This window comes from Saccoglossus kowalevskii, chromosome 21 (genome assembly GCF_978046115.1).
Source record: "Saccoglossus kowalevskii chromosome 21, keSacKowa6.1, whole genome shotgun sequence".
NCBI lineage: Eukaryota > Metazoa > Hemichordata > Enteropneusta > Harrimaniidae > Saccoglossus > Saccoglossus kowalevskii.
The window spans coordinates 1627312-1640560 of record NC_140661.1 but is presented as its reverse complement, the minus strand read 5'-3'; the positions used below and the strand labels follow the sequence as shown (position 1 = coordinate 1640560).

The 13249-nt window shown below is 34.5% G+C and overlaps 1 protein-coding gene across 1 annotated transcript in view; it reads left to right on the top strand.

Moving 5' to 3' along the window:
- The window catches only part of LOC100374204 (enhancer of polycomb homolog 1-like), a 72231-nt gene extending 63908 nt beyond the window's left edge, over positions 1–8323 (top strand). Inside the window, exons 12-13 of the mRNA XM_002741805.4 lie at positions 4415–4685; positions 5341–8323. Coding sequence (XP_002741851.1) covers positions 4415–4685; positions 5341–5410 — 341 coding nt within the window. The 3' untranslated portion in view covers positions 5411–8323. The remainder of the gene's footprint in view (positions 1–4414; positions 4686–5340) is intronic.
- Positions 8324–13249: the final 4926 nt, after the last annotated feature.

Here is a 13249-nt window from a genome sequence, read left to right as displayed (position 1 = left end):
TCTACTATTATCGTAATAATCTATAGCCCTGGTTTACTATTATAATAATAATCTATAGCCCTGGTCTACTATTTATAATAATCTATAGCCCTGGTCTACTATTATCGTAATAATCTATAGCCCTGGTCTACTATTTATAATAATCTATAGCCCTGGTTTACTATTACCATAATAATCTATAGCCCTGGTTTACTATTATCATAATAATCTATAGCCCTGGTTTACTATTATCATAATAATCTATAGCCATGGTCTACTATTATCATAATAATCTATAGCCATGGTCTACTATTATCATAATAATCTATAGCCATGGTCTACTATTATCATAATAATCTATAGCCATGGTTTACTATTATCATAATAATCTATAGCCCTGGTTTACTATTATCATAATAATCTATAGCCATGGTCTACTATTATCATAATAATCTATAGCCATGGTCTACTATTATAATAATCTATAGCCATGGTCTACTATTATCATAATAATCTATAGCCCTGGTTTACTATTATAATAATAATCTATAGCCCTGGTTTACTATTATCATAATAATCTATAGCCATGGTCTACTATTATCATAATAATCTATAGCCATGGTCTACTATTATCATAATAATCTATAGCCATGGTCTACTATTTATAATAATCTATAGCCCTGGTTTACTATTACCATAATAATCTATAGCCCTGGTTTACTATTATCATAATAATCTATAGCCCTGGTCTACTATTATCATAATAATCTATAGCCCTGGTCTACTATTATCGTAATAATCTATAGCCCTGGTTTACTATTATAATAATAATCTATAGCCCTGGTCTACTATTTATAATAATCTATAGCCCTGGTCTACTATTATCGTAATAATCTATAGCCCTGGTCTACTATTTATAATAATCTATAGCCCTGGTTTACTATTACCATAATAATCTATAGCCCTGGTTTACTATTATCATAATAATCTATAGCCCTGGTTTACTATTATCATAATAATCTATAGCCATGGTCTACTATTATCATAATAATCTATAGCCATGGTCTACTATTATCATAATAATCTATAGCCATGGTCTACTATTATCATAATAATCTATAGCCATGGTTTACTATTATCATAATAATCTATAGCCCTGGTTTACTATTATCATAATAATCTATAGCCATGGTCTACTATTATCATAATAATCTATAGCCATGGTCTACTATTATCATAATAATCTATAGCCCTGGTTTACTATTATAATAATAATCTATAGCCCTGGTTTACTATTATCATAATAATCTATAGCCATGGTCTACTATTATCATAATAATCTATAGCCATGTTTTACTATTATCATAATAATCTATAGCCCTGGTCTACTATTATAATAATCTATAGCCATGGTCTACTATTATAATAATCTATAGCCATGGTCTACTATTATCATAATAATCTATAGCCATGGTTTACTATTATCATAATAATCTATAGCCATGGTCTACTATTATCATAATAATCTATGACCCTGTTCTACTATTATAATAATCTATAGCCCTGGTTTACTATTATAATAATCTATAGCCATGGTCTACTATTGTCATAATAATCTATAGCCATGGTCTACTATTATCATAATAATCTATAGCCCTTGTCTACTATTATCATAATAATCTATAGCCCGGGTCTACTATTATCATAATAATCTATAGCCCTGGTCTACTATTTATAATAATCTATAGCCCTGGTTTACTATTACCATAATAATCTATAGCCCTGGTTTACTATTATCATAATAATCTATAGCCCTGGTTTACTATTATAATAATAATAATCTATAGCCATGGTTTACTATTATAATAATAATAATCTATAGCCCTGGTCTACTATTATCGTAATAATCTATAGCCCTGGTCTACTATTTATAATAATCTATAGCCCTGGTTTACTATTATCGTAATAATCTATAGCCCTGGTTTACTATTATAATAATAATCTATAGCCCTGGTCTACTATTTATAATAATCTATAGCCCTGGTCTACTATTATCGTAATAATCTATAGCCCTGGTTTACAATTATCATAATAATCTATAGCCATGGTTTACTATTATCATAATAATCTATAGCCATGGTCTACTATTATCATAATAATCTATAGCCCTGGTTTACTATTATCATAATAATCTATAGCCATGGTTTACTATTATCATAATAATCTATAGCCATGGTTTACTGTTATCATAATAATCTATAGCCATGGTCTACTATTATCATAATAATCTATAGCCCTGGTCTACTATTATCATAATAATCTATAGCCATGGTCTACTATTATAATAATCTATAGCCCTGGTTTACTATTATCATAATAATCTATAGCCATGGTTTACTATTATTATAATAATCTATAGCCATGGTCTACTATTGTCATAATAATCTATAGCCCTGGTCTACTATTATCATAATAATCTATAGCCCTGGTCTACTATTATCATAATAATCTATAGCCCTGGTCGACTATTATCATAATAATCTATAGCCCTGGTCGACTATTATCATAATAATCTATAGCCCTGGTCTACTATCATAATAATCTATAGCCCTGGTTTACTATTATCATAATAATCTATAGCCCTGGTTTACTATTATCATAATAATCTATAGCCCTGGTTTACTATTATCATAATAATCTATAGCCCTGGTCTACTATTATCATAATAATCTATAGCCCTGGTCTACTATTATCATAATAATCTATAGCCCTGGTCTACTATTATCATAATAATCTATAGCCATGATCTACTATTATCATAATAATCTATAGCCCTGGTCTACTATTATCATAATAATCTATAGCCCTGGTCTACTATTATCATAATAATCTATAGCCCTGGTCTACTATTATCATAATAATCTATAGCCATGGTCTACTATTATAATAATCTATAGCCCTGGTTTACTATTATCATAATAATCTATAGCCATGGTTTACTATTATTATAATAATCTATAGCCATGGTCTACTATTGTCATAATAATCTATAGCCCTGGTCTACTATTATCATAATAATCTATAGCCCTGGTCTACTATTATCATAATAATCTATAGCCCTGGTCGACTATTATCATAATAATCTATAGCCCTGGTCGACTATTATCATAATAATCTATAGCCCTGGTCTACTATCATAATAATCTATAGCCCTGGTTTACTATTATCATAATAATCTATAGCCCTGGTTTACTATTATCATAATAATCTATAGCCCTGGTTTACTATTATCATAATAATCTATAGCCCTGGTCTACTATTATCATAATAATCTATAGCCCTGGTCTACTATTATCATAATAATCTATAGCCCTGGTCTACTATTATCATAATAATCTATAGCCATGATCTACTATTATCATAATAATCTATAGCCCTGGTCTACTATTATCATAATAATCTATAGCCCTGGTCTACTATTATCATAATAATCTATAGCCCTGGTCTACTATTATCATAATAATCTATAGCCCTGGTTTACAATTTATAATAATCTATATCCCTTGTCTACTATTTATAATAATCTATAGCTCTGGTCTACTATTACCATACTTGTCATTGATAGTTCCATTCAGTTTATTATTCTATTCCTAATTGTATCAAGTTGACTATTATAATAAGCTTATAGTCCCATTTTATTCCCCTATTGTCTCAGGCAGTACTATTATCATAGTCGTATGTTGTCCACCCAGTTTGCTGTATCCCCTACAGTCTACTTTTACCATACTATCAGGGTCTCTTTAGAAGGTGGCTGCAGGTTAATTATTAGTATACTCTTGCATTGTTAGTTCTTATGACAATGTAGTCAACAAATTGTATTATATTGATATGTGACTAGTGTGTAATGTTTTGTGTACATGATTGATGCATTCATATTTCCTAAAACATCACTAGTACGATAGTTGTATTTTTTTTAGTTCTGTTGTCGTCATACATGACAGCAGGGCTGTTCATATAGGTAATTGTTTGTTCTTTGTCAGTAAACATTTGCATTTTCAACTTCTTCTTGAAAACTACCAGCTCAATTGCTTTGATAATTGATATGTAGGTACCTTGAGTGAAACGCTGTCTGATTTGTTCCTTTCATGACTATATCTTCAATTATCTATTTTAGTAAGAAATCTTATTTTCAACTTTTTCTTTGAACTTCTAAAAACTTATTTTTGTGAACCGTTTGTTTGATGAAGTTAAACTGACATGTTCTTACTAGCCACCACCAAACTACTTTTTTGTGGGTTAACCAAATTTTGTCTTGACTTCGCTACCATAGTGTTTTTGTACGACAGCAGAGCTCTTTTGACCACCAAGTTGCTTGTTTTTCCAACATACAGATGACAGATTGATGATTTAAATGAATGCATTGTCTTTCTTACAGTTACTGCCCCTGGCCATTCCCTTGCTCCAGCTGCAACTGTTCTTCAATTAAATTTTCCAATCACAACATCAACATCGTCAGCATCTCTCACGTCTAGTACAGGACTTTCTGTTTCATTGACGAGTATGGCACAAACAAGTACAGTGGACTCATTAAAAGTTAGAAATCCTGCAGCAGTTGGTAATATTGGTACTGTGATTACAACAACCGCAACAAAACCACTTGCGCAGACCACCAGCACAGTACTCAAGTTACCAAACAGTATAGCAAGGTACAATAATTTGCACCAGATAATTTTAAATATACATGGTACAACTAGAAAAATCAAATTTGTTATTTGAGAAAGTGTTATATTCTGATTTTGAGTGTACAGCATCAAGTACATATATTTTAAGATCCTGTTCGAACAAAAGTTGAATTTAACCCCAGACTGTCTGTCCATTTATGCTTGCCTGCATGCATCCTAAACTGTATCTTAACATACTTGGTCAATCATATTCAAACTTTAAACTTTATGCATACATTTTGAGAGAAATATGCATATCCATTCTGATTCATGTTTAAAATTCATCAATATCATGTATTTCTGCTATTCCGTAACCAGATTTGGTTGTGTATGGATGGATTGGATAAAAATGGCTGGATTTTGTATTACGATTGCTGTTCTCGAACCAAGTCTCTGACATGATGTATTGCAAACAAACTTTACAACTACATTGTACACTATGTTGCACTGTACTTAAACATGCATTTACTTCAAGTTTTGATTCAAAATGTGTTTAATGTGTCATGTCATGACGTGACTTGTTCATACTTTAAATAATTTGATAATGATGAAAAAACGTTTCAATAGAATTAGCAGCATGTATGTAGACAACCACCGACAGAAGAAGTTTAATTGATATTATGATTTTTTTCTTTTTCAGGGAGACGCACGACAGCAAAAATCCTCTGACTTTGGGGAACGATAAAACTGTTGTAATGGAAGTGACATGACTGAACTAAAAGCTGGACACTAATATGTTAACAAAGCTGGACTTCTGTAAGAATTGTGTCAAAGAATATTGTACAAATCTGGAACTGCATGGTGTTGATGGTTTGATTTGTTGTATAAAGATTGTGTTCAACTCCAATGTGTCGTCATCTTGTACTTTTGAAAGGAACATATTCTGGTACTTCTTGCAACTTTGGAAGGGTTTCTCAAGCTGATAATCAGAGGTTTCTCTGTTCCCATTTCCTTGTTTGTTTTTTAATTGTAATATATGAAAATTAAGATTAAATTTACTCTTTATATAAGTATGGAAAAGTATAATTTGGGATTTATTGAACAAAAACTATACACAAAAGTCGTCTATAAACTTGTAAGCAGTGAATTATGGCAGGCTGGTACTGGGGAGTCTACATCTTGTAAGCAGTGAATTATGGCAGGCTGGTACTGGGGAGTCTGCATCTTGTAAGCAGTGAATTATGGCAGGCTGGTACTGGGGAGTCTGCATCTTGTAAGCAGTGAATTATGGCAGGTTGGTACTGGGGAGTCTGCATCTTGTATTGCTGTAGTTTTTGTTGTCATGACTGGCATACTCAGACTTTGTGATCAGTTGTTCTCCATTTGGCGTCATGGTTTCTATTGACTTTGATGACCATGATTACATCAGTATTGACAGTTCATCCGTGATGGCTGAAATTTCTAAACTTACATTCTGTTCAAGCAGAAAGTGAGTGAAAACACCACATGTTTAGATTAGCCAAACCTAAGAATGCCACAGTTATGTTACATGTACCAGTATCAAATATATTGTTTACTCAAAATAAACTTTTGCAAGTTGTCCTGTACTTTAATTTAGCTGTCGACAAACTCATTACAGGAATAGAAATAGGCTGTTTGCTTCATTAGCAACATCTACAATTAACAATATGCTACCTGAAACATTTACAGTTTTTTCAACAACCCTAGACTTTGCACTTGGTTAAATCTGTGCATTGATTTCTAGGCTTACTCACTCTTATCTTCCTTGATGTGATAAATACAGACAACACAGTCTAAATGATTTTACTGTGTCAGACTGCAGCAACTTGTTGAAAATACAGAATTTGTAAAAAAAAAAAAAAGAAAATGTACAACTGGGATGATGTGAATTTCAAAGATATGACTATTGTACTTTAACTTGTTAGATGCAAATACTGTAGAACATTTAATTGTCACCATTCAAAAAGACCAAATTTCACATACATTACTGACACTCTGTGCCAGGTTCCCAGATAAATTTTTACTTCTACAAAATTTAACTTATTTGCTGAATTTTGTCTTCATGCAAAATACACAGTTAAACAATGCGGACACTGAGCAACAAAGCTGTCGCCCTTCTACGTAATTACTCCACATGAATGCGTGTTTGCAATTAGAAGCTATTATGTGTATGTACTTCAAGTTGTGTAGACGAAAGCCAATACACCAAATCACCCTTTAAAAAAACATAAGGATTTTACTGTTATATCTGCATGGCAATGCATCATGTCAGATCAATTTGCAGTGTTTAAATACCTGTTTGTTTTGGCTAAGGTCCATAGTTTACTTTATTTACCACTCTGGGATGAATAATTGGAATAAACACTTTATCCTAAATATACAGTAAAAATGCAAGCCTGCTGGCTAATTTATATTAATATTATTGGGACCATATTTTATAAAACTGTAATTGACTTAATATTAACCAACAAGCTTTAGAGTTTTATGCACTTGTATTGAAGCGATATGACTAATGGAAAAACTATGGTATAGTTGCATTGAATTGGCAGTTCTCATATACAACTTACTCTTCAAATCTTTTGATGACTACCTTATTTTATTATTTCGAAAAGTGTTTACTGGAATTCACAATCGTAAAAGTTACTTCGCACAAAAAACATGTGTACATTTTGCATTTGCATAAATAGGTTAAAGTTGACCAAGTCAGTGTTTACACCTTTCTAATTTTATATCATAATACAGGTATTGAAAATAACAAATTTTGTTGTTTGTCAAATATTTATCTATTTATTCACCTTAGTTGTGTAAAACGAAAATTGGGGGGGGGGGTGTCTTGTTGTTGAATCTTTTATAATGATTGTCAGTTGATGTTTTATTTCCTATGAATTTTTGAAATCACCATTTGTGGTATATTTTTAGAAAGTTGTACTCTATCTTTTACAATCAAACCTATTCTGTATTGGTTTATTTTGAATGGTATCTTTCCCCCATTACAATTGACATCTGTTGTGGCAATTTATCTGCCCTTGGCTAAATGTGCTAATTGCGACATTCTTGTTCAGTGATTCTTAAATTTACTTTTCTGTTGATTGATTAAATTATGTTACTTTGCAAATGTACCTCTGTAGCCATAGTAACCAATTGGGAATTGATGCCCCCTTCTTGTGGTAGTTCTACCTCCCTCTGTGTACGCCTCCACCAATGTGAGGGTGATTGCATTATACAAAGTAGGGAGCACATATCTCAGGAAACGTGTGCTTAGATGTACACACAGGACCAAGTATTGTAGCAAGAAGTACCAGAATATGCTTATCTTTACAAATAAGACGTTAAAAACTGTACAGAAATGGATATTAAATAAATGTATTGTAAATATTCAGTTTAAAATTGTAACTGCAGAATATGACAACCTGCTGTATTGATAAGGTCTATGTGACAGGAAGTCTCCAGAATTTTCTTTTGTAACATTTTGTATTTGTAAACTATTTATTGCAATTTAGGTGCATCCATTTTGGATGCAAGTGTTGGAAGTCTTTCTGGAACAAAAGACCACGTTTGTTGCTTACAGATTTAATTGTGGAGAATAATGTCCAATGCTAATGTTTAAAATTGAATCAACTTGCGTTGTGACAACTTTGAAAATAAAAAAAAAAAATAACATACCAAGTTTGTTTTTATGCTGTTTCATGAAGCCATTCATTGTTACACATCAAGTAGGTAGTGTAAAATGCATTATTCACTGGTGTTTAATTTTGCTATTTTTGCTGATAAGTAATTTCCACTAAATTACATGCAAGTACTTTTTAGTCCCTGTTCAGACGAAGTCCGAAAACGGGGACTTGTAATTCGGTCTCCGTCCGGAGTCATATCTCAGAATCCCTTGGACCGATTCCGTTCATTCTTTGCATGTTCCTAGTACTTTATGGTGGGACATATGCACATGCAGTGGTTTAGCGATTCGATTAAAAATGGCCGACTGGCAGCCATCTTGTTTTTTGAAAATGTTGTATTTTGGACATGCTTTGTCAGTTTTCATTCAAATAGTACATGGATCATACATGTTAGGATACCGGTACATGTCTATGACGATTTTTTTCGCAATTGGATCAAAGATGGTCGACTGGCAGGCATCTTGTCTTTGTTTTTTTATGCAGTATCGTGGACATGCTCTGTCAGTTTTCATTCAAATTTGGCACATACATGTACTTTATACATGTTAGGATGCATGTCCATAACAATTTGTTTCAAAATCTGGTCAAGGATGGCCGAATAACGCCTGTTTTTATTTTTGCCCATATTACTACTACACGGAACATGTGTTTTGATGTAAATAAACAATCTGTTGTATACGCCACTTGGAACTCAAGTTTCAAGGACACTCTCGCGACAACCCCTCTGCTTTAATATGACTAGCACAAAGAGAACTTTCAAAAATTTAACGGGACTGTGTCATTTTCAATGACTTGTGAACATGTAGAATAACAATAGTACTCGTCATTTCTCTGCTAAATGAAATTGAGCAAATTAGAGATGCCAGTGAAAATATTATTTGTGGGGGGGGGACACACAGACAAGTAGTCGGAATGAAACACTAATTCATTAATATTGTTCAGCAAATGGGGAAAAACTGAGCTGAATGATTCATTCACAATTCCCAGAGAACATGCATTTCATAATGGATAGCGTATACAATTTAACCTTACACACAGGTTATATTCAACATCTATATCCTGAGTTAAAAGAAAACCAATTTTAACTTTGAAGGCATATGGGTCGGTATAAAATGCAATTTTGGATGATGAAAGAAGTTGAACTGCAGTAAAGTCTGTTAATCCACTTGTAGGCTATGAGCAGTAGTCACTTAGCTGTTGATTGAAGAATTTTGTCGAAATGAAATTGCCATGTTTATTCTTAAACAAAAAATTGTATCTTCTTGGTTACTGGAGGGGGGTTACTTCCATTTGAAAACTATACAGGTATGTGCCACCAGATGGGGATCCTCATTTTTGACGCAAAGAGGTTCTTTTCTTGGCAATAATATCTAGACTAGGTTCTACAATATGATTGATAAGCCATGACTGTTACTTGTATGGTTGTAAAAGAAATAAATGCTTGGTCTGAATTGGCTGTCACGACAACCAAATGCAGTCACATGGTGGCGCTATTCACTCAATTGCTGCTTCTTCTGAGTGCCCTGTTCTGCCAAAACTAACAAATCACAGGAGGAACGCAGGGCTGTGGTGCAGGACATCTATCAACCTAACGCGTCCCCGTACATACAGCACTGTACGCAGGGCTAGTACACGTGATGTTAAATTACAAACTGTTTTCAAGTTTCAGCTATATATAAGCACAGTGGTGAAAAGATACTAGATCGACTCTGGTGATAGATAGGGTCCGCGATATGCCGGTATTAGGATTACATGTAAATTTCAGTTCAGAGTAATTTTCATCCATGGTCTGGAGAGTTTAGTTTGTACATCATCACTTTTGCGTTATCGCTTATCACTCGAGATTTAGTATTCCTGCAGTGCGGCAATCACTGTGAGGTCATTGAACCCTTTTATCAACGTCACTGGACACCGCGATAACTCAACAGTCGGTAGACAGTGAGTATTACAGAAAAAACGCATTCAAAATTAATTCAAAATTTGCATTCAAGCGCAATTGAGTGATATTTGAAAATAACACTGGAGCGCAATCCAGTGTTATTTTCAGATATCACGTAAGTTCAACAGTCGACTGTATTAAATTTTGAACATAAACTGAAACAAAAGTCTATACTGATGATGTGGTTACTTTCGTTGTATGTTTGGTAAAACAGTGCAAGTGCATGGTATCACTTAGGCTTTTGATATCAGTCTGACAAATTACCATCATTCATTTGCCGTGGAATATACACGACATATCTGTGAAACTGACCCGGCACAACATGATACGAACCGGGGATACGAATGGACAAAATTAGCTTTGCATCTTCTCGGCGCCTACCCCAGGCGCTAGAGGTTGTATTGTTCCGCCCGCCCAGTAGCATTATCCTACCGGAACATTACAAGCTCCAGCGCCTGGGGTACTCGGCAATTTGAAAATGTCACTCTTGGCGTTTACAGTCGTACAAAGGTCATAACGACATTTATGGTGAAATTGATTCTCGAATAATCAATATTCTAGTGAATTTGAAATTAACTGTAGTCAATCCATTCCCATAGCATGTCACAAACTGGTCGGACCTTGAGTTATTGGGAAGCTACTTACACTTTTGTTCCTGATTGGCTAGCCAACCCTAACACCTGACAGTCAGACCAATCAGAGAACAGCATATGTGTTCACAGTTTCATGTACCAAATTCTGTTTGTACTAGTATATATTCCTCGACTCGACTTTACGTGTGAATCGAACAGTTTAAGAACGAGTGTATGAACCAAGTCAAAAGTCCTCTCGGCTTGTCATTCATGGGATCGGACATGAAGTCTACAGGCCGTACTGGGACTCAGCAGTGTTCTTATAGGGTGAAGCAGGTGGTTGACCCAAGGGCTTTAGGCGAAAGTGTTGGACCAGCGATACATTCTACTTTGAAAGATTTAAGAAATAATATGCGTATTAAATATATTTAATTTCATTACTGATTTGACACGTATTAGATAAATAGAGATAGCTGTGAGTTATCAATAGCGGCGTACATGAGAGTTGTAAAAAAATATTTAACAGCGCCGCCACTGATAAATTGCGTGCGCATTAATGTTCCGCTGATCTCGGGGACGGAGCTACGTCATATCATTAAATACTGGCTGCACATAAAGGAACTCTCAGATGATAATCTAACAAAGCAGGCTTACCTAAAAGCAACACAATAATATAAAATATGAATGGTTAAATGCAATACGTTTAAATTCTCTCCCTGCGTGTTCCCCACAATTATAACAAATAATATCCCTTGTCCGTGCACTGCCCCTGCAATTTCTGGCAATATGGTCCTTTTCTCACAATTATAACAAATAATATCCCTTCTCCGTGCATTGCCCCTGCAATTGTTGGCAATATGGCTCTTTTCCCCACAAATATAACAAGTAATATCATCAAAATTTCTACAGCGGTAACATCCAACGGCAGTATGACACTCCTTATTACAGATTTTACAAATTAATATTGAATTAAATTTCTTACCCTGATATGCAGCTTCGTCCCGCCAACGACTTGGTTTTCGTCCATCCCCTGTCCCCGAAGTCCCCATTGTACACGTAGTGTGGTTGTTGACGTTGCTGCAGTAACTGTTCAGTCTTTTGCGTCAGTCTTTTTACGCTGAGTTCGATGCTAATAATTCAGCATTTGTCTTCTCTGCGTCTTTTTTCTACATGTCGCACACGATTTCACCCAGTCTAGCTCTTTGTCGGGCTTCTTCGATGATCTGCGGCCAGTGTGCTATTACTTGGCCCTTAATGTCATTTCATAGTTCGGCACGGAAGTAACGAAATTCTTCGTCGGGTGTTTTATGATTCGGTTTTATGATTTTATGGTGTTTACAGATTCGTCGTTTCCCTGTTTTCGCTCAGACAGCTCTTGTTCCAGTACCCAATCGAAGTCGGCGTTTTTCGAAATGTGCGACAAAGGCTGCTGTTAAGGCTTCATAATCATTTCTTACTTGTGGTGTCAATTGATTTCGTTTATCTAAATCCCTCACTTCTCTTAACACTAGGCAATTGATTAAAATCTGCATATGCGATGAATTTTTGCAGCCAATTCGCCGCATTTTCTGATTGTGTCCCTTCAATGGGATCAGTGCTATTCCCATGTTGGATGCTGGACGATTTTGTAGCTCTCCTACAACTCCTTGATTTACTTCTACAGCCTGTTGCGTTACTCTCTGGTCCCCCGCGTCCACTCGCGTCATCTGTCCAAGGTCCTCGGTCAGAACTTCGCGTATTTCTTCTATTATCTGTGTCCGTCTTCTTGTTAGCATACAGTTCTTTAGCAGGCCCGTAGTTTGGGGAGGTTCGGGGGGTTCGGTCGAACCCCCTAAATTTTGGAAGTGAATAGATTTATTATCGTAGATTAAAACATAATAAACAAACAGTATTAATTAAAATAATTATCATCGTTTAAATCACTTGACTCATTGAGGTAACTATCAGATTCAGCAGCTGATGTTAAATATTAAAAAATAATGTAATGGTAGTCATTCTCTGAATGATGTGGTGGTCCTGAATAGGGCCGTTTGTCTTGTGCGAGTGTTCGCCCAGTTAGTAAAGTGTCGAGCGGGATTGACACAACACGACACTGTACTTTCCTAGTTTGGTTCATTAGTTTTGTATTTTTAAATGATGGCATATATACTTTTTGTTGCAAGTGTATCAGCCAAATGTAGTCAACTTATTGTATTAGTACGTGTAGCCTGTGTTATTGGGCAATAGTGTATAGCTACGGATTTAACAGATCATTAAAAAAATGCCGAAGATTTATCATCACGAGTTGTATAGGTCGAAGAGCTCCTTGCAGCCAACAATTTACCCCACTGTGTTGCTTCAGCACTGAAACTATGCGACGAATCATATTTTTCAAACATATTTTTTTACACGTTTTTTGTTTTGATG